The 23,675-nt window shown below is 38.6% G+C and overlaps 1 protein-coding gene across 2 annotated transcripts in view; it reads right to left on the reverse strand.

Annotated features, from left to right (window-relative positions):
• DNAH7 (dynein axonemal heavy chain 7) overlaps window positions 1–23,675 on the reverse strand; it is a 607,644-nt gene that overhangs the window by 519,682 nt on the left and 64,287 nt on the right. For both annotated transcript variants that reach the window (XM_073633106.1, XM_073633105.1), the window contains exons 10-13: window positions 16,356–16,533; window positions 13,448–13,627; window positions 8,775–9,044; window positions 6,168–6,295 (exon numbers count right to left, since the gene is read on the reverse strand). In XM_073633106.1, coding sequence (XP_073489207.1) covers window positions 6,168–6,295; window positions 8,775–9,044; window positions 13,448–13,627; window positions 16,356–16,533 — 756 coding nt within the window. The remainder of the gene's footprint in view (window positions 1–6,167; window positions 6,296–8,774; window positions 9,045–13,447; window positions 13,628–16,355; window positions 16,534–23,675) is intronic.

Here is a 23,675-nt window from a genome sequence, read left to right on the forward strand (position 1 = left end):
TTAGAACTGGACAGAGTACACAGAGCCCTCACAGCCAAAAAGAAAGATGGACCCCCACGTGATATAATCACAAAATTTCATTATTACAGAACGAAAGAACAAATACTAATTGCTGCAAGAGAAAAAAAGGAACTTAATTTTAAAGGACACAATTATCAAATTTTTGCTGACCTATCCCAACTTACTATTACTAAAAGACGATCCATGAAACCCCAACTAATGGAACTGCAACGCCACAACATTATGTATCAATGGGGCTTCCCCTTTTCAGTCAGATTTAACTACCAAGGTACAATTTACAGAAGCAGATCAGCAGATGAACTACAACAAACCCTTTTAAAATTAAATCTGACAGAACCCACAAGCAGCAACTCTCCCACACGCAGAAGAATGGCATCATCTTCACCTTCAGGCAGCACTCAGAAAATTTCAGAACAAAATGGGAATCATCATTCTCACAAAAGAGGCCGTTATGCCACATCATCCATGGACCAAGAAGATTCAATGGACTGACATCCTAATTCCTGATATCTCTTCATTTATTATACTAAGAGATGGTTCTCTATAAAAAACCTGTATTTATAACTGAATGTAACTGCATTCTGATAGTCACACACTGTGTGGGATCATGTTACATTCCAGTTATATTTCTTATTACTTCTGATTCATATAGCCTTAGAATATACAAGTGAAATAAGGACATTCTTGTTCAGTTATATATTATCAGGTAATAACAATAGATTTATTACTTTTTAGGACAAATATGTTCAATAATCCAGAAGTAATGGAAGCTTTTTCTTTCTTTTCTTAAAACAAATATATTATTACCTAACTAGTTCCTAGAATTATGTTTTTGTTTATTCTAATCTGAAGCAATACAACCTCAATTTTATGAGTTAACATATCTAAACAGTTGCATATGAATAAAATATGTAATTGTTTACTCTAAAAGGGTTAAAATCCCAAAATAATTCAAACTATCTTCATCAATACCAAAGTTATTAACAGTACCTTTCTAACTGAATTATTTAGCCTAGGGCAAGACTAACCATATACAACCACCCTGGAATAAATAATTTCAACAAAAACTATATTCTGCACTCCAATTAATGAAACATCATTTTGATGTCTTTTGACATAGCACTTCTCTCCTATAAGCGGAAGATCCGTGTACCCCCATTAGCCCTCCTCATTCTCCCAACCATATTATGTGGGAGTGTGACGAAGGCACTTATTCCCCTGAGAGAGATATTTATTCTCTTTCATGGGTAAATTGTGATTACTTGCAAAAAATAATTTATACAATGTATCATCTAATCTCATATGTTTTTTGTTTACTCTTTACTCCAGAATTCACTGGTTTCTTTTCTATCTATTCATCTCTTCAGTCCACACAGGTTGATCTGCGCAGTCAGCTCTGCATAACAAAAAGTAAGTCAAAACGATTTGATCTGTTGCCATGGCACCACTGAATATACTTTCCCTGAATGTTCAGGGAATAAATGTCCCTCAAAAAAGGACCAAAGCCTTCCGTACTTTCCATAACAAGAAGGCTCACATAGTATGCCTCCAAGAAACACACTTCACCAAAGATTCTACTCCAAAATATATTTCTCCTTTTTATCAACAAATTTACACGGCTTCTGCCTGTACCAAGCAAAGGGGAACTCTAATTGCATTTCACCGATCCACACCATTCACCTTATCATCAGAAATTAAAGACCCAGAAGGTAGATACCTGATACTCATGGGTTATATAATGGATACAGCAATCACGGTGATTTCCTACTACGCTCCTAACAAACAACCTACACCATTCCTCTCACATATATTACAAGTGATTAATACACACAAAATAGGAACAGTGATATTGTGTGGGGATTCGAACCAGGTCCTCCTCCCATTTCTAGATAAATCACCTTTTACACCATCCAAAATAACCTCTAGATTACCTTTTTCTCAACTTCTTTCCAAATACAATCTGGTAGATTCGTGGAGAGAAAGTAACCCAATGAAAAAGAAATTCACTTATTTCTCGCACCCTCATCAAACCTTCACCAAAATAGATCATATTTTTCTAACAATAGGAATGATACCAGAAATTATTGCATCAGATATAATTCCGATTCCGTGGTCTGACCATAATGCAGTATACACTACTATAGCCTCAGCCATACCAAAAGCGCATGACCCAACGTGGTACTTACCGGACATAATGCTCAAACACCCACTACATCAGATGGCCATTGAACAAGCTTTAAAGGAATACATATCAATTAATAATACAACAGACATCTCCCCAATAACACTGTGGGAAGCTCATAAGCCTGTCTTGCGTGGTACAATACAAAGACAAATGCCACTATTTAAACGGGAACGCAAAAATCTAGCAAAAAAACTAGAACTCAATTTTAATGCAGCCTACATATCATTTCAAGATAATCCATCTCAGAGTACAAAATCTCATCTGGAAAAATCTAGATTGGAATACGATCTATTTCTCACTGAGTCAGTTGATAAATCCCTCAAACGCTCCAAACACAATTTCTACATGAATACAAACAAACCAGGTACATATTTGGCTCGGGCATTAAATTCAATTAACAAATCTTTCAAACCAATACGTTTGAAATTATCAAAAAATTTTACACTTGTAATCCAGTTAAAATAGTCCATAAATTTCACTCACATCTCGCAACTTTATACAAGACAAACAATGAATTTAATCCTACAGAGGCTGAATCCTTCTTCTCAAAAATAACCTTACCTGAGTTATCTCAGAATCAAAAAAGCAGTTTGGATGAGCCTATAACTATAGATGAAGTTGCTAACGCCATAAAAGACCTAAAACTTAACAAAAGACCAGGCCCAGACGGCTACTCGGCTTTATACTATAAAACATTCTCAGAAATACTCTCTCCCATTCTCACTGAAACTTTTAACAAACTTCTAGATGGACATTCTTTTCGGCAAGAAACACTAATGGCAATTGTTTGTATGATCCCAAAACCCCTTTCTGATGATACTTCCTGTGTGAATTATCAGCCTATCTCTCTGTTAAACCTCGATATTAAATTATTAGCAAAAATAATAGCAAAACGCCTCAATAGCATTGTAGGAAAATTAATACATAGAGATCAAGTAGGCTTCATGCCAAATAGACAGGCAGGCAATAATATACGCAGGGCAGTGTTATTGGCACATATTGCTAAAAAACGGAAAATCCCTTTATGTTTTCTATCTCTCGATATTAAGAGGGCATTTGACACAGTATCCTGGCAATATATGCAATATTCATTACAAAAATGGGGTTTTGGACCCCACTTTTTAACATGGATCAAAGCATTATATAATAAACCCAAAGCCTATATAAAATATGCTGGATACAAATCTGAAGCCTTTAATATCGAAAGAGGTACCCGACAGGGTTGCCCATTATCTCCCTTATTATTTGCCCTTATACTCGAACCCATGGCCCAATACATCAGAACAAACCAAACTATAACTGGCATTGAAGTAGGAGGTATTACACACAAATTATGTATATTTGCAGACGATATATTACTTTTTCTATCATCACCACAGGTCTCTGGTCCTAACTTAATACCAGCTCTTGATGGATTTGCAGCCCTATCCGACCTTATGATTAATCCTAAGAAATGCCTAGTGCTTAATATTTCACTCACAAACATGGAATTGATCCCGGCTAGGGCTGCACTCCCATTCACATGGGCAGAAAAATCAATCCCATATCTTGGAATTCATTTAACAGCATCTCATTCTGACTTATTCTCAACCAATTATCCTCCTGTATTAAGACAGATCACAAATCTAATAAAACAATGGTCGCAACTTCCTTTATCCTGGATAGGGAAGATTAATGCAATCAAAATGACTATTCTACCCAAATTGCTTTATCTATTCAGAGTCCTCCCTATTCCAATTCCTTCCTATTTTTTGATAATAGTACAAAAAAGAGCAACTTCGCTTATATGGGGCTCTTCTAAACCACGTATACCTATACACACACTACATCTTCCCAAAAATAAAGGAGGCCTGGGATACCCTAATTTTACTAACTACTACAGAGCAGCACATTTGGCCAGTCTGTCCAAATACCATGCAAAACAGGAAATCCCATTATGGGTATTTATAGAGGCTTCAGAAAATTACCCTCTATTAATATCAAATTTATTATGGCTTGATCCTAAAGACCGCTTTAAAATTCATAATCCCATAACTAAACACTTCTTATCTCTCTGGGATAAACTAAAAACCAAATATCAGTTACAATCTCCACACAATCCTCTCCTTTCTTTTATCAGAAATCCGGCCTTTTATCCGGCATGGATCTACCCAAATTCTTTTAAAGCTTGGACAACATCAGGCATTCAGACACTAAATGACTTCATAGCATCTAAATCATTCCTTTCATTCCCATCGCTTAGAGAAAAATATGATCTACCAAACTCTGAGATATTTAGATATCTCCAAATCAAAAATTTCTATACACCATTCCTAAAGGGGGATACACCATTATCCCAATTATCCATTTTTGAATCAATCTGTACAAAAGATCCATTTGCTAAAGGTACAATTTCATCACTTTATAATCAATTATATGGAGCAGCAAATCTTAATAGACCCTCTTACGTTCAGAGGTGGGAGGAGGACCTGGGACGAACTTTAGAAGACACGGACTGGTCTAACATATGGCTCACATCTAAGTCATCTTCACCCAACATCTTAGCACTGGAGACAAATTATAAAGTCCTAACTCACTGGTACCTTGTACCCGCTAGAGTGGCAAAATATTCACCTAATACCTCAGCTCTTTGTTTTCGAGGATGCCCAGAAATAGGCACATATTTACACATATGGTGGACGTGCCCAGTAATCCAAACCTTCTGGAAGGAAGTCTTCGTGATTGCATCTAAAATATTTAAAAAAATAATACAACCAGATCCATATTTAACTTTACTTAATCTAAAACCGGAATGGTTAACACTCTCTCAATTCAAACTCATGATCCAACTAATAACGGCTGCAAAACAAACAGTGGCCAAGGCATGGAAATCTCCTACATTGGTACTAGCAGAAACAATTCACAGAATGAATAATACAATGTCCCATGCTAAGATGGTAGCCATCGATCAAAATCAAATTCCAAAATTTGAAAAACTTTGGCATCCTTGGATAAAACAACAGTTCCTGTCAAACTTCAATGACTCTGTCCTGTTGCCATGGTAACAGATTAAATGACTTACAGAGACACCCATTCTAAGGCTTCAAAGAGAACTAAAAAGAATAATAAACTGACGAGCGGGACAACCTTGTGGACCATACCTCTACCTTTCAACCCTTTTTCTTCTTTCTCTTTCCTTTTCTCCACCTTACGATTAAAGCTCATTATCAGAATTAATTTGACCTATATACACTCTACTTGTAAACAATATGTATAGTAGGTATAAATCATTTAAATACCTACAAAAGTAACTAAGGAAATGATATATATCTTTAATTTAGGTTTACGTGAACCCAGTGTTAAATATTTGAAATTTCATGATATTTACCTATATAAACCCTACTGTAAAACAATGAGCTTACTTTATAGATCCTTGTAAACTTACTTTATGTATCTTTATAACATTGTATACTCAATAAACTTCTTTTGACAAGGAAATCAGCAAAAAGTAGTGCACTTCTTCAAAGTCGCTGCGACGTGAGTCCTGGCAATTTGAAGAGTTCCATTGCCGACAATGGGGTGCAACTTGTCATGCGATTTGGAACTGTCAAATCACACGACAGATCACACCGTTGTGAACGGGGGCTTAAATTTGCTTGCTATTTTGAGTTATACTTTGATTCGTATTACAAAGACATTGTAAACATTTAACTGTTTATAATGCAATGTAACAATTTCATTCTTCTGAAATGTATTTCTTATGACAAGACACTCTATTCATAAAACAATGCATTTTTCTCACAGTGTAAACATTGCAAAAATATTGCATAAACCTAAAATATATATAAAATTACTAAAATTTCCACACTAAAATCATTACTACATAGATCAATTATTAGGATATTACATGGCAAATTCTTATTAAAGCCAAAATGTTCACCAGAAAAAAAAAAATTAAAATAGATATCCGCTTAGATCTCACCTTATATTAGCCTCCCGGTGATCTTTAAACATTTTCTCTATCAATTTTCCACAAATCGCCTCTGAACGTTTAGCCAGAGCTCTGATTAATTCATCACAGTGGAGCTCAAACATCCCTAAGCGAATAATCTGAGAAAACAGAAAAGCTAGCGTATTTACTGTTTTCATGCATCTTTTACAGTACACACAAACAGCAAAAAAAATATTACAGTTTTATTGATCTAACTTACCTGTAATGAAGTGTGTCCCACATTGTACAGGCAGCAGGATCCTATAGAAATCTTAACTGCAGCAATATCATATGACTATCTCAGAATTTTCGGTGAACACAGGGGTTAGTGGCGTTGGGTAGTGGCGGCCCGTAATGCAGGGTGCAGGGGCGCTGCCCCCCCAATCCATGCGTCTGGCCCCCTAATCTCCATGCAGGGCACCGCACGCATGGATTTCAATGGGGTTTTTGTTTTTTTAGAGCACATGATTAGAGCCTAAGGCTCTAATTGACTTCAAAAAAGGTGGGCTTGGGCGGAGAGCACTGCGCCCCAAGCCCACCCAGTTGTGTGACAATAGCGAATTAATTTTCGCTATTGTCTTCCTGATGATCCACCTGGCCAATTAGGAAGCGGGTCCTGAGACCCGATTGGCCAGGGAGTCTTAGGACTCCTGGCCAATCGGGTCTCAGGACCCATTTCTAGCTTGCCCGGGAGGAGAAGCAACGTTTGTTCAGCCGGCAGGAGAAGCCCTGGCTCTTCCATCGGCTGGAGCGAGGAGCAGCAGCCCTACCCCTTGTCCCTCGATCCTCAGCATCTCCTAAGGTAAGGCCGCCTTCCTGTCTGTCTCCCGTAGAGGGGGTGGCGGCTTTGCGAATGAGGGGGGAGGTTTGTTTGCCATACCCCCCCCAAGATATTAAGCCGCCACTGGCTTTGGGTCTGTTGGATGAATGCAATAGAAAATGTCCCCACAGGTACCCACCTCTACTCTCATCCATTGAGAAAAGTTAATTCATTGCTTTTATTCCCTTTAATATAATCTGTGAAAGGGGGAGATAATTCTGTGAATCATCAGACTCTCCCCAATTCACAGGTTGCATTAAAGGCAGTGAAAGCAACTAAAGAAATGTTCAATGGAGAAGGAGGGGGCAGGTCCTCATTAGAGATTGGAGAAGGAGGGGGCAGGTTCTCATTAGAGATTGGCTCGGGTATGTTTGAAATCCCACGTGCTGACCCTGCACACGGCTAATCACAGGCAGAGAGACATTTCCAGGTTTGCAGCTGCACAGATCAGGAAATCTCTCACTGCCTGTGATTAGCAGTGTGCAGTGTCAGCTTCCTGGTGAGATCAGGCACGTGGGATTTCGAACACGCCCAAGGACATCTTCCAATACAAGTGAGTTAGGTCAATAAAGCTGTAGGGCTAAAAATTACTTTTGACTAAACTCCAGCTATAGGTTTTGGTGCATTACTAGATCTTTCTATGAAGGGTGAGGAAGCTTTCTGACAAAGCTTCTCTACCCTCCCAAGCAGGGTTAGTCACCCCTCCCACTATAAATCCCCCCCCCCCCCCCAATCACTTTACTTACCTAGATTTTGCTCTGAGGCCCAGAGCATTGTTTTCATTTCTTAGCAGTGTTCTGTCACCAGTCAGGCTTTTCACACAGCAGCAGGCTCTCGCAGCAGAGAAAGTGAGAGGGACAGCCCTAAGCATCAGGCAGCTCAAATATATCAAGACTTGTGAACAGCTGAGACTTGCTACCAGATAATATGTGGACCTAGGTGTATAGGTGTTATCCCGCTCAAAGCTCTACAATGCCTCCAGATTCCAGAACCCAGAACAGAACATATTATGAAGACAAAAAGTTTGCTTTCCCCATATCTGTCATAAACCCAGGAGTCTCTTGCCATTTGTAGGTGAGAAACCTAGGTGACACATACAATCCTGCCACCCAGTGCTTTACATCTATCAGTACAGGGTCACTTGTATAGAATGACTTACCTACAAAAAAAGAGTCACTATTCTTACCTTTCCAGTGCCTTGGTTTGTTGAAATGCAACCTCTCTACAGGACTACAGGATGTACAACTACTATACAAATCCCATCTGACAGGTTGAATACCTGCAGTGGCCATCAAGCAGCCAAGAGACAGCATTTTAACAAACAAGCTGCCAGAGAGGTAAGTATACTGAATTTTCCTTCAGCAGGTATGCGCATATGGGTTATTTTAAAAAGGTGCAGTTATTTTTGCTCCTTAGGTACATAGATTATGTAGTATGCTTTATAGGGTTACAAAATAATCATGCCAGTTTATCTATCTATCTTCCAATCTAGAAATCTGCCTTCAAGTAACAAACAGAAATAAAAGCCTGAAAGAGATTAAAACCCTTTCAATGTAATTAAAAAAATAAAGTTTTGGCTACCATTCCACCTTAACATCCAAACACATAGTAACACATTATCAGTACTATACTCTTAATCTACATTCCATATCTTTATCTTTCCTAAAGAAAAACAAAAAGGACATTTCAACCATCTACAATAATAGTGTTTTTATAACTTTTCTTGTGTTTAAAAAACTGGAACAAGTTTGCTAACATTCAATAGAATCATTATTTACCTTTCTTGAACTGTACTGTATTTCATCTGTAAGTTTTTGATACTTTATGGCCTCTCTCATTATTTCCTCAAATGTGTGCTCCTCTGCCAAAAAGTGATCAACATCTAAATCTGCTTGCTTGGTTATCAGGAGGTTGTATTTGTCATATATTTTCAAGTGTTCTTTTGGCAAAAAACTTTCCAAAGCAACAAATTCTTTTACTTTTCTTTTGTGATTTTCCAAAACGTCCTCTAGGATGATTGGCCTCAAAGTTGTTTTTGTCACATCGTCCTGATTGGATAATAAGGAATAGTTGATATGGTGAAATGACAAAAAAAAAATCAACATGTAACTATTGCACTTTGCAATGCCAAATTATGAATAGATCCTTTTAATATGTATCAGTTGACTGTAAATTGCTAATGTAGCACTAGAGAGAAAGTAAAGTCAGTGAGTAGACACAACGTTCAAGCAGTTGTTTTGTCTACAGTTCACAGTTTCAGTTTACTTGAAACAGTCAAATGAGTGTATTTAACTAAACTTTACCTAAGATAAATTGCATTGTGATTTAATTCTTATAATGCTAGCTGTCTGGCTGTTAAAATGCTCACAAGCTAGTTTTACAATTTTCTAAATGACTGACTTGAACCAAGTAGGCATTCCAGAAAAATAGGCCAAAAGTTCTTATCTGTACATTTGTTCTACAAAGTATGTTAGAGACTTAAATTATTGAAGACAGCCAGGCAACTAGCATGTGCAAAAATGCAATAGCAGACGCCATGCTTTGATCAAAAAAGTAAATGGCCCAAAACAAAACTGACAAATACTACACACATAGGTGTGCGCAGCCTCTTGCATTAGGGTGTGCACCTCAAGGCTCAAATACATATGCATGTGTATATGTACTGATGGTGTCAGTAGGGCAGTGGACAGTGTCAGTAGTTTTATTTTTATTCTTTTTAAAGTATTTACAAAAAGTTGAAAACCTTCACTCAAAAAGTAAAGTGAATAAATATGCACTTTAAATATCCAGTCATGTAAAAAACAAATTCCTGTTTACTTTGCATTCCCAATCACATGCCTAGAGTGCCTTGCAAAAGTATTCACCCCCCTTGGCTTTTTACCTATTTTGTTACATTACAGCTTTTAGTTCAATGTTTGAATTATATGTGATGGATCAGAACACAATAGTCTAAGTTGGTGAAGTAAAATTAGAAAAATATATACATAAAACTATCTTTCAGAAATAAAAAACTGATAATTGGCATGTGCGTATGTATTCACCCCCTTTGTTATGAAGCCCATAAAAAGCTCTGGTGCAACCAATTACATGCAGAAGCCACATAATTAGTGAAATGATGTCCACCTGTGTGCAATCTAAGTGTCACATGATCTGTCATTACATATACACACCTTTTTGAAAGGCCCCAGAGGCTGCAACACCTAAGCAAGAGGCACCACTAACCAAACACTTCCATGAAGACCAAGGAACTCTCCAAACAAGTAAGGGAGAATGTTGTGGGGGAAGTACAAGTCAGGGTTAGGTTATAAAAAAATCCAAATCTTTGATGATCCCTAGGAGCACCATCAAATCTATCATAACCGAATGGAAAGAACATGGCACAACAGCAAACCTGCCAAGAGACCGCCGCACACCAAAACGGACCGGGCAAGGAGAGCATTAATCAGAGAGGCAGCAGAGAGACCTAAGATAACCCTGGAGGACCTGCAGAGTTCCACAGCAGAGACGGGAGTATCTGTACATAGGACAACAATAAGCAGTACGCTCCATAGAGTTGGGCTTTATTGCAGAGTGGCCAGAAGAAAGCCATTACTTTCAGCAAAAAACAAAATGGCACGTATTGAGTTTGCGAAAAGGCATGTGGCAGACTCCCAAAATGTATGGAGGAAGGTGCTCTGGTCTGATGAGACTAAAATTGAACTTTTTGGCCATCAAAGAAAACGCTATGTCTGGCACAAACCCAACACATCACATCATCCAAAGAACACCATCCCCACAGTGAAACATGGTGGTGGCAGCATCATGCTGTGGGGATGTTTTTCAGCAGTCAGGACTGGGAAACTGGTCAGAGTTGAGGGAAAGATGGATGGTGCTAAATACAGGGATATTCTTGAGCAAAACCTGTACCATTCTGTGTGTGATTTGAGGCTAGGACGGAGGTTCACCTTCTGGCAGGACAATGACCCCAAACACACTGCTAAAGCAACACTTGAGTGGTTTAAGGGGAAACATGTAAATGTGTTGGAATGGCCTAGTCAAAGCCCAGACCTCAATCCAATAGAAAATCTGTGGCCAGACTTAAAGATTGCTGTTCACAAGCGCAAACCATCCAACTAGGTGGCTCTATAAAGTATTGACTTTAAGGGGGTGAATAGTTATGCACATTTACTTTTTCTGTTATTTTGTCCTACTTGTTGTTTGCACAATAAAAAAAAATATCTTCAAAGTTGTGCGCATGTTCTGTAAATTAAATGATGCAAATCTTCAAACAATCCATGTTAATTGTAGGTTGTGAGGCAACAAAACACGAAAAATGCCAAGGGGGGTGGATACTTTTGTATGCTCTTCACATTTGATTTGATAATTGAAGTAAATATACACAATTTGTAGAGTCAATTCCTTTAGTAAACCAGCACAGTTTAATAATGAAATATTACCATCTGCTATTCTCTGTTGTCAACAAACAATTATTACAATTATTCCTATTGATTCCTAATAACAATGTGCTTACTCAAACAAAGTATAACCCATTTGTCAAATTCTTACACTGCAAACATGTGTACTGAATCCTCACTGCACAGCAATGTTTAGATATAGGGTACTTTGTTCCTAACGTTAAATAAGTTTTCTCTAACACTCCTGGAACTAACATTTAGATTTTTTTTATGAAGTTAGAGTGCCAGGGGGTGTTTTTGTTTTTATTCAACCCTCTGTAAATGGATAAAGAAACCAAAAGACAGCTATACCTGTTTAATAAACTCCAGAGCTGGAAAACCTAAAGAAGAAAAGCCTAAACTGACGGCACTAAGCTGGTGTTGTCGATAGTCACCTATGCATCTTAGAGCCAGTCATGCTGGGTGCTTTGAACATAGCAGGGCACTTATGCATAAATTTACAATACTAGATAGTACAGATGGTGTGCCCGGTTAGCATCCCTGAGTAATGCGTGTCACTTTGCTCCATTTTATTTTTTTCAAAGCTTGTAAAAAATACTCTGTAGGCTCTAGTGTAAATCCTGAAATATCAATGTCAGCACTGGACAGCTCATGGAAATACTGCCGCTTATTAATTACAGGGCTCCCTTTTTTAATTGAAGTGTTAACTTGGATTTTATATTATTAACATATACATTTTTGTAACATCAGGTACAATATTTTTAATATTTGATAATTTAAATTCTAAGTAGCTTGTGAAGTGTAGAGTGATAATTACAGCAGTTCTACTATTTTATCAATCTTTAGTGCGTTCATTTTATTTATCATTATATACAGTTCAAAACTATTGCCAATTCTCTTTAATATGCATTCATTTACAGTGAACACCTAAAGGCAGCACAGGTACCTGAGACATTTGCCTGCTTAAAATTCCTGCTAACAGTTTAGCAGGTTTATCCTAAGCACCTGTTTCCTTCAAACACACGCAGCAGTTCCCAACAAAGATGATATTACAACTTAAAGTGTTTCTACACCCAGGACCCTGCATTCACCATATCTGGTCTCCCACAGTACACAGAACATGGAAATGCAATTATTTTAGTAAATATAAACTGCTAAATACCTTTTTTCATCAGTAGTATATAGCAGTCTTGTGACTTCTACCAGTGTCTGGTTAAAAATTGTAGAAGTTTTCATTCTACTCTGACTGCCCTATGAGGCTGCAGGACACCTGACCCTATGTCTGGACAGTGCTGATTGGCCCTGTGCTGATCACATGCACCCTCCCATGAAAAAAAACTCTCTAGCAATACACATCAAACTTAGGCTCTGTACTATCAGGAGATGGATTAGGGACAGTGGAAGGGGAAGATCAGAGAAGACAGGATCTAACAGCCTTTTTAAACAAGATTAACCCCTTAGGTTCCACAGTGGGTATAACATGCATGTTTTACTGCATATACAGACTGATTTTACTGTTGTGGATTTAGTCAGACTTTAATGCACCATTTCTCATGAACACACAAAACTATGCAGATAGTGCCTAGTATAAAATCCAAGAGCCCAGTGCTGCCACAGGCTAACTAGACTGTGACTTAATCTAATGAGCAGCACTACTTCAGTGTTCTAAGGACTCATTTAAATATTCCTATAGTTTATAACTATTATTTTTGTAGTGTCTATTTCATTTTTCACAGTTGTTTCAGCATATACTTTACATAAATAATATTTTATACATGACACAAATGTTACTAGCTTGCCAGTATGTTGTGAGTCAAAGTCTTTTTGCTTCTACTTCATAAAACATGGACACATTTTTGCTTATGAAAATGTTTTATAATCCATTATATACCCTATAATATTCTTCACATGAATGATTTGTTTTTAAGGAGTTGACAAAACTATAAATTGCCTTTTGCTATTTCATTTCCTAAAAGCACTCATTTAATGCCTTAACTTTTATATAAAAGCAGATTTTTCTCAAGCTGATAGGAATACACTGAATTGAATTTACTTACCCATTCAGAATAGAGCTTTGTTTCTACTCTTGGCACAAGACTTACAGCTTTAATCATCACATCATAAACATTGAGCAGCACAGTTTCATAATCATTAAAGTCAGGTTCAAATTGAATTGAAACATTGTCTAGAATGAGCCTCATTATAAATCCTGGATGTTCGTAGGCACGAACTGAATCCTGGAAAAACAACAACATTGCAAGTTTTATTTATTTTTATTTTTGATGTGTCAAATATTCTGTAAATTTTTCGCTGACACACAGAAACATTTTATTGAGTTAATTTGGTTATATCTACTGCATGGCATGTCTCTAAGGTCATTTATACTGTAATTAATTTTCTTCAGTACACAGATGGCCACCTAAATCGAAAGGAAACAATTAGTAAAATACTCATGCACATAAGCAATTTGAGATTATTTATTTATCAATAAATTAACAGGCAACAGAATTGAGTACAAGATAATGATGTCAAGTCATATTTGCTAGAACTGTACTAAGACTGCTAAATGTATTGATGCATTATAATGCAGTCTGAAACCATTCACTGCCCATTAACAGAGGTTAACACAGTTATTAAGGTAGTGAAAAGTGCAATTATTTCTTCATTATTGATTATGAGAAAAAAATTAACCTAAATGCAGATGGTGTGGCTGATTTACTAATGGAGCTGAAAATCTTCACACGCGGGCCAAATGTCGGACGACAACGGCCGGTTCAAAAGAAACCGGGCAACAAATGGCCCGTGTGTACTACAGCCGGAAGGGGCACGACTGAAAAAGGTCTGCTGATTGACTCTCGATCAGTGCTCTCAGCCAATGGCTGACCGTGCCCCTGTCAAAACACAACTGAACAGCAGAGGAGATCACTGTACTAACATTTGCTTGTTAGTACAGCGGCTCCTCATGGTCCTTCAGGTTTTTTTTCGTTCAGCCCGCTGGGTTGAGTTGATGAAAAAAACTTGCAATGTGTACTAGGCTTAAATTGTGAATACTTACTTTAGTTATCCAATCACGTGAAAAGAAAATTCCTGTTCACTTTGAATATCCAGTCATGTACAAAAGAATTAAGTAAACAGGAATTTGCTTTTCCTATGACTGGATAATTTAAGTGAATGTTCACACAATTTAATGTGTGAAGATTCTTAACTCCCTTAGTAAATCATACCTTTTGTTTTAGCGTTCTGTTTATCAGTACTGCCTGGAATGTAGGAGGGGAGCGGATCTCTAAAAAACCTTGTGCACAAGAATAGAAATAAGTGCAAACAAAAAAGAATTAAACACAGCTGTTCAGCAGGGACCTCAATTGTGTGGATGGGGGAATCGTGACAGTTTTTTTCATTCAACCCGCTGGTTTGACAAAAAAAGACTCATCTATGAGCTGTCAAGTGCAATAAAACATCTACAACCATGCACAGAAGTCCACATAAAATACACAGTTACAGATATACTATATTATACATCCATATTAAAGTTTAAAAATCCATGTGCATGAGAAGGCAAACTTACAATAAAAACAGTCACGTCCATTTACTTTTAGTATAGTATGTTAGACCAGCCATTGACAGATCGAATTTCAATCTGTCTATGGGCAGGCTGGTTGTACTAAAGTCAATCCATTGATCGACTTCAGTACAATCAGCCTGTTGGGGTTTTCTCGTGCAATCACTGTTGGCAGCTGCAGGCATTGATCATTATATTCTAATGGGAGGGAAACCTCTCGTTTTCAGAATAAAATAGCGCAGCAGGAGGAATTCCCTCATCAACACTTACTCAAGCAAAATTGTATATTGTATGGCTTGCTTTAGTGTCCATATGATCATATATCTGAAACTTTAAATACTAGAAACCAACTTTTTTGGAATGTTTACTTTTGCCTAATAACAAGACAGACGAAAAAGATCCCCATATAGGGAGAACAAACCCTTCATATAATATGAAACATCATACTTAATTACATAATTTTTCTTAATTGAACTTAGAAAAAAGCAGAATATAGAGAAAACAGTTATAAAAAATATGAAATGCCGTAACTCTTCCACATTAGGAGATATGATAGCAAGGTCCAGAAGTTTAGGCCAACCACTATTTCTTTTTATGAGTAGTTCTTAAATATAAGCTCAGCACCACATAAATTAAATATACTAATTGTTGTGTAAAAGTACAAAAAATTTTAAAAAAATCTGAAAATTGGCAGGATGAAGCTTATGTCTGGAAAAAAAGACCTCATATTTAATCTTCCCTCATGCAGAACACACCAAATATTTAAAAGCATTTTGAAGCGATCACGCTTTCAGACCTCTTCCTAAAGAGATTGTATATTATATGTTTGGAACTTTACCAGTTATACAGGAAGCTTATATATAATTAGAATTTAGAAGCTTATCCCACCTGTAATCTAAAATTAATTTACAGATGTACCTGTAATCCTAGCATTTAATGAATTCAAATATAGGATTTTCTTTTATTTGTCTGGAGAAAAGTGGAAAACCTCCCTTTTTTGTCATTCTGCTACTGATTAACAGGGTCTCTTTCCCAGAACCACCAAAGAACTGCTGTGTTAACAGTGGTGCCAAGCAGTATTGATGTATTACTGCTCAAATCTGCTTGGTTTTCCCTGGCCACCATCGAAAATATTTAGCTTTTTATGGATTTGTAAGGTTTAACTGTGCCTGAATGACATTATTCACACTGGACACCGAGTTTCCAAGCCAGGGCGGTGTGATTCAAAGAACACCAAGCAATGTTGCTGAGCAGTCAGAGCTGTTTGGAAGTGTTGCATAGGGAGATCAGTAGCTGGGCCAAGTGGCAAGTTTAGAGAGTTTTTTTTACTGTCTGAAAACAGAAAGCCTAATTATTACAATTTGAAAGCTAATGTATTACATAAAGTGTTTCTTCATTCTACTCACTGGTGGCTGTATTATCAAATCGGTATAATCCTGCATAGATGCTAAAGCAAGACTTTGCAGCTGCTCAGTCATTAATGTAGCAGTACAATTGAAAAAAGATTCCATTCTCTTGCTGTTACTGGGAATTTGCTTTTTCTTGTTTCCTTGGTAATAGATGTTTTGAATTTCTGCAATCCATCTGTAAAAAAAAATAAATTTTAACATTAACACATTGCATTCAGAATAAGAAAAATACAGCCCCACACTGCAAACACCATTAGTGTTAATGGTGCCCTATTAAAAAAGAATCTCAGAGATGCAGTTTACATCCAGGTACAATGAATGCTTAACCTCCTTGGCGGTATTCCTGAGTGTAGCTCAGGGTGAAATTTCAGTACCATTAGCAGTAACCCTGAGCCACACTCGGGATTGCATCGCTGGATCCTGGAAGAGGTTACTTACCTTGTCCCTGGATCCTGCGATGTACTCCCACTTGTACAGCGGCCGGATCCTCTGCCCAATCCTCTGTGTGTTTCGGCTTCCCTTCCCTGCGAGCGTCGCAACGCAGGGGGGTGGAACCGGCAGCAGATTCAAAAAGTGTAAATTACAACACACACAATACATATAGTAGTTTTATTGGATTACATTACTGTATAAAATAAATTGACCTCGGTTTGCCCCCCAGTGCTTTGTCCAGTGCCTTTGCCTGCAGTTTTACTGTACTTTCTGCCTGGAAACCGCCATTGAGGATGGCATCAAAAAAGAGCGCCTCTACCTCAAAAGCGGTTTATGACATGCTGGAAAGCAGCGATAGAGATACAGAATCACTTGCAGAATTGAGCGATAGCGATTTGTGGGGAAGTTTGTCATCAGACACAGAAAGTGATTTCAGCGACGATCCTGTGACTGACCTCAGTAATATGCGTACTTGGTGCTCTATTGACTGCAGTACGGATCATGCAGCACCCCCAAGATTCTCATTTACTGGAGCACCTGGTATCAAAGTGGATGTTGAAGATGACAACCCCTGGGCATACCTCTAACTATTTTTGACCGATGAGATTATTGAAAAAATTGTTACGGAGACAAACGGGTACCAGGAGCAACAAGCTGCTATGCATCAGAGGTTTTCATAGAGCAGAAAGTGGGAACCAGTGACAAAAGAGGACATTTGAATATTTCTGGGCCTAATAATTCTTCAGGGAGTGGTGGGGAAACCCCTGCAGAAGTGGTATTGGACAACCATTAAATTACTAGCCACTCCATTCTTTGGCACGGTAATGTCGGAGTACAAATTTTCCCTGATAATGAAGTATTTGCACTTTGAAAATAATGAAGAATTTGACGAAACTACTCATCCAGCACCAAAAAACAGGAAGATTTGGGAGGTATATCAAATGATTCCGAAAAATTTCCAACAGAGCTTTGTGCCAGATAGAGATATCAGCATAGACGAAAGTCTAATGGCCTACAAGGGAAGGCTCAGCTGGATACAATATATGGCATCAAAGAGAGCACGATTTGGCATCAAATCCTTCATGCTATGTGAATCGAGCACTGGTTACATTTGGAATTCTGTCCTATACACTGAGAAAGGAACCAAATTCAACCAAAAATACAGTAATTATGGAATGGCAACATCTTCAGTTCTTTCATTGATTGAGCCATTGCTAAATCAGGGCTATTGTGTAGCTACAGACAATTTTTACACGTCTCCTGAACTCTATGAGTTCCTTCTACAGAACAAAACGGATGCCTGTGGAACCGTTAGGGCTAACCGGCATGACATGCCGCTAATCTTTGGCAATAAGAAGCTCAAGACTGGAGAAATGGTTGCCTGGCAGAAAGGCAAAAATGATGGCACTGCGATGGCGTGACAAAAAAGATGTGTGCCTAATGAGTACAATTCATAACACCTCTACTGTCGTGGTACACACAAAAGGTGGGAAAGACATCATGAAACCACAAGTGGTGATAGACTACAACAACACCATGGGAGGTGTTGACAGAGCCGACCAGGCAATGACATTTTATCCAGCAATGAGAAAACAACAAAAAAGTATTACAAGAAGATCTTCAGGCATCTTCTTGTGGAATGCCTTCATTCTACTAAAAAAAAAGTGACAAGCCTGTGGTTCATGCTGACTTTGTTTGGAAAGTTGCCAAACTGATCTTTCTGAACCACCAAAAACCAACGGCTGTAAATACAGGTGGACGTCGTGCTGCTGGTGTTATCAACCCAGAAAGCCTCACTGGTCGTCACTTCATGGACCACATCCCACCAACTAAAAAAAAGTCAGCACCCACAAGGATGTGCGTGGTTTGTTGCTCAAAGGGTGATGACACTGGAAGGAAAATCTGAAAGGAAACCAGGTTCTATTGTCCTGATTGTGACGTCGGACTTTGTGCAGTCTCATGTTTCAAAATTTACCATACCCGGGATGTTTAATGAAGCAATATGACTAGTAATGTTGCACCCTTGTTTGGCTCTTAAAAATTTCAGTGTTTTTGATTTGATTATATTATTGAATAAAATGTATTATTATTATATTATCATTTGTTATTATTTATAGTTATTTATTATATTATAATTTATGATTTTGTGTTTCAAACTTTATCATACCCGGGATGTCTACTAGACTCTGGTTTGGACAGATTTAAGTGAGTTATTCCTAAGAATTACAGGCCTACAATATAAAACTTCCATGCAAAATAATTGTACCGCTTTCAGCATCAAAAATCTGACATAATCATACCGCCAGGGAGGTTAAAGAAGAATCCAAGTATAGATATTTTTCCACAGTTACATTTGCATGTAACTATGCATATACCATATCTGACATAATCATACCGCCAGGGAGGTTAAAGAAGAATCCAAGTATAGATATTTTTCCACAGTTACATTTGCATGTAACTATGCATATACCATATCTGTGGGATGCCTCTAAAGCCAGAAATCACTGTAGTAGGTATTGCTACTACAATGATCGCCATTAGCTTCCGGGCGCCATACTCAGTGGCTGCCCTGCTGCATAGTGAACAAAGATCACTTTGCATTTTCTCAATGAATGCAAAGCATTCTCAAATTGTAAACATCACAGAATTAATATGTTCATTATAAAGAGTAGCAATAGTTTTACTGTATTTACATTTTTTATAAGCAGCACAGTTATTTACATGGAATCTGAAATGTTTCTATTTATGGTATTTCTTTTGTAACTCTTAACTATTTAAATGTAATAACTGGATTTTTGTACTCAACACAAAATCCTTTAAGGAGAGTTACATGATTTGGAGACAAATGGGTTGCACTGCTACCTACAGGTGGATTCAGACACTGGAATGCAGTGGAGAGCCTGGTATAACCTCTCCCACTCCAAGCATGCCTTAGTTTTGTAACAAGCAGTGGTAAAAGCAGGAATATATATACAGAGAGGTGGGGCCTGTGTTCTTCACCAAATACCAGATGGGTATACAGAGGAAGCTACACGAGAGACACCCTGTACAAAGCTACTGTATATATCAAAGCATGGGAGAGTAGCAGTCTCTGGAATAAGATTGCAGACACTTAGGACCGACCCTTGATAGTACTCAGAACAAGTGTCAATCAAAGCCTAATTGCAAAAAAGTCAGGATTTGCCCCAAAAAGTATTTCCTGGGGTAAACATGCTCTCCCACAGCAAGCAAAGTATGCCATCCATATGCAATGGTAGATGTTGCAGGAAGTGGACCTCCTGGCTTTTAACATCATGGGGATCACCGAGCCAGAGAGGCCCCTGTTCTTTAACACCTGGACTTCGACGACCATGCTGTTAAAGCCTGTGACTGTAAAGCAGGGTGGCAAACTGGTCCATGGGACAGATCAGTCAATCTGGAAAAGGCCACTGAGGGTCTGCCAGGAGTCTTTTTTTTTTATGCAAATTTTTTTTTTAATGTCAAAAGGTAATGAGTGACAGTACAGTAAAATTAAAAAAAAAAGTATGCGGATCCATCAAAACACTATTGTACATAATGTATTCATATGTAAAAACAAGGACTGTTACCTGTTAATTAGCACATATATAGGGTTTTTGTACACAAACATAAAACAAAAAACTAACAAAGCCACCGGAGCTTGTTAATGGACATCTGCACAGAATGTCAAATTATCTACACTGGTTGTAGAAAACATAAATAAGGAAAGTCCCAAGCTCAGGTAAATAACATTAAAATTCTTGGTGGGTTTAGAATAGTAACAATCTATCCAGCATTAACTGTGAAGGAGCTAGACTCGGATTATCAAGCCACATCTGCCAAACGAGGTTGAACTTTTTGACCACATTATGATGGCGATAAGCCAGTTGTTCTCTAAAAAGAATCTGCCAGGAGTCTAATCAGGTCAGAGTATAACATCAGCTTGGGTCCTTCTACAGCTATAAGGATTACCAGAATACCCTTTAAATTGATTCTGCAGAGCAAACAAGGCAGGAGTTTTTGGAAAGGAGAGGCAAAGATCAGGTTGTACTGATGCCACAGACCCCCCAGAACCTCTACTGTTTCGCCAGAGGATCTCTACACCTCAATACAAACCTGTCCAATTTGTTGTTGAATCTGGAAGCCAGGAGGTCGACATCTGGTGTGCCGCACCTGTACTACAGGTTCTGAAACACTTCTGTGTGTAGACACTATTCCCCCAGGTCCAGGTATAGCCAGCTGAAGTAGTCTGCCTACAAATTGTCCACACCTAGAATGTGAACAGCGGGTAAGTCTGAAGCATGAAGTTCTGCCCAGGATAGGATCCTTTCTGCTTTTTCTGCTGCGGCAAGACTTATACTTCCTCTGGGATGGTTGATGTATGTCACTGCTGTGGCTTTGTTCAGCTGGATGCTAATTGGAAGACCCTCCGGTTGGGATGTCCAGCAGTGTAGAGAAATTCAACTCACTCAAAGCTACATAATGTTAATTAGTAGTTGGGATTCCTCTCGAGTACAAATTCTTTGCACCAACAAGGTGTCTAGGACTCCTCCCAAGGCTGGCGTCCATTGTAATGATCTTCCAAGAGACTGGAAGGAAGGATTTCACCAGCTCCTAAGCTGAATTTCTGAGCCACCAGGCTAAAGACAACCTGGTCCTTGGTGTCACACGAATATGTTTGGAGGAATTGAAGGGGTCTGGAATGGATATTGGCAACAAGACAGCTTCAAAAAAGGCTACCTTCAGCCCCAAAACTCCTATGTGGAAACAGAGTCAATCAACCCTTGAAATGAACAGTCTGAGACTAAGATCAGAGAATTTGAAGTTTTCTACAGACTTCTGAATGTTTAAAATCCAAGGGAACCTTTTCAAGGTCTGAACTGATGGAAACACATTGCTAGTCAGGACCTGTGCCAACTGTTCCTTTAAAAGGAGGCTGCCCTAATATCCCACAATGGGGATGCCCTGGGAGTATAAAAAGGTAAGAACGTGGATTAAAAACTTGGTGTAAACTCATGGTGTCAAAGATAGAACAAATGCCATGTCCACAAACTGGAAGTGCTGAGGACTCACAGCAAAGAAAAAGAGTCGCTGATGTACTGGAAAAATAGGGACATGCCAGTACACATACTTGATATTCACAGAGGTCATAAAGTCTCCTTGATAAATGGAGTCAAGAAAGACCTGGTTGACTCTGTACAGATTTTTTGGACCAAATGAAGATATTCAGGGCTTTAAGACCAATGCCCTTTTGGCTTTGAAACTGTGAAACAGTTGGAAAAAATCACTGAAAGGATCCCTGAACTGGGGTCATAAACCCCTTACTTCATGCTCTACATAGAGGTCTGCTAATCTTAGCAGTGACACAGAAAGTCTGAAAGACATGAAGTACGAACGTGGTTGGAAGTGGAACTCTAGTTTGTGGCCTGTTGAAACCACTTCCCATACCCAAGCATTTGCTGTCTGTCAAGGTGTCCTCAAACACAGATGCCCCCCTATTTCAAAAAGTGGTGGTGCCCTTCATGCCAAAGAGGATTTGTCTGGGGAATTTATTGCATTTAAGGCATGGTGGAATGGTTGCTATGCTTGGGTTTGACCTTTTCCTGGTCTGAGTGAATCTTACCAGTTTGAGTCCTAGGCACCATCTTTCAAACAAAGAGTTCTCTGCATGTTAACTGATAGGAGACTCATACAGGAAATAAGACGGGAAACATACACTAACTCATCTACACAGCAATGTAGGGTTATTGAAATAAATAAAAAAGTGCTGCACATAAGGGATTGGTGTGGGGGTAAGCTGGATGTCTTTTAATGAGTTTATCCGATCTCCTAATCAAGGGCCTGCAAGATAATACAAGGTGTTTTATTAAGGCAGGATATTGTTGGATCAACTGCAGGAATAGCCAATTTCTTTATAAAGGCATCCTCAAAGACATATTATGCTGCAAAATATTTGGTAAGCGTAAACAGTTTATCAAGAGTTTCCAAGTCAACATACATAATGTGACTGCTTTGAGCAATCAGAAGTGCTCTGATCTGTCTAGGAAGGCCTGGTAAGTACAGCGAGGCCAGGACCGGGGGGGGGGGGGGGGGTGTAGGCTGTTAATTTTTTCTGAAAAGGCAAACTTGAACATGAACAAACACAGTACACACAGGTCTGGAGAGTACCATAAAAGCAGAGCCCAGGCAGGCCCTGCAATGATCAAGTCTAGCAGAGTCTGGGTAGGGCCTCCAACGGTATTGCTGAGAATATGCCAAACCAGGCAGCTTCATAAAAAGACAAGCTCAAGCAGCATGTAGATAAAGCCTTGATTGAAGAACAAATAAATCTTGAAAAAAATGGCTAGTAAAAGCATCTAAAAACTTTTTTTTAGTACAGAGCCCATCCTCCTAAGGCATGCTGGGAGTGGGAGGGGGTTTGTTTAAACATTGTAAATATATTGTCATTCACTTTTAAAACTCTTGTTCATCTGTACCTGCAAGCCATCTATATTCAGAAAAAAGGAATTTGGAGATTTGGAGGCAGGGCTGGTGCAAGGATTTTTGACACCTTAGGCGAAACCTCATTTTGCTGCCCCCTTCCCTTGACTCTGCCCCTGACATCATCCATTTTTCCCTGCCCATGTATATGGTGGAGGTGGAGGTGGCGGGGTGGAGATTTTTTGCGGCTTCTTGTCACTATTTCTTCAGCCGTGGTCCACAGGCCCGCACCTGCACATCTGGACCCAGCCTGAAGACAAATAGTGGCAACAGCTCGCTTCCTCACACCAGCCTTGGTCCACAGGTGTATAGACAGGCTAGGGTAGTACATGGACAGGCTAGGATAGTATATGGACAGGGTGGTATATAGACAGGGTGGTATATGGACAGGCCAGGGTCGTATACGGA

This window comes from Aquarana catesbeiana, linkage group LG06 (assembly GCF_042186555.1).
Source record: "Aquarana catesbeiana isolate 2022-GZ linkage group LG06, ASM4218655v1, whole genome shotgun sequence".
NCBI lineage: Eukaryota > Metazoa > Chordata > Amphibia > Anura > Ranidae > Aquarana > Aquarana catesbeiana.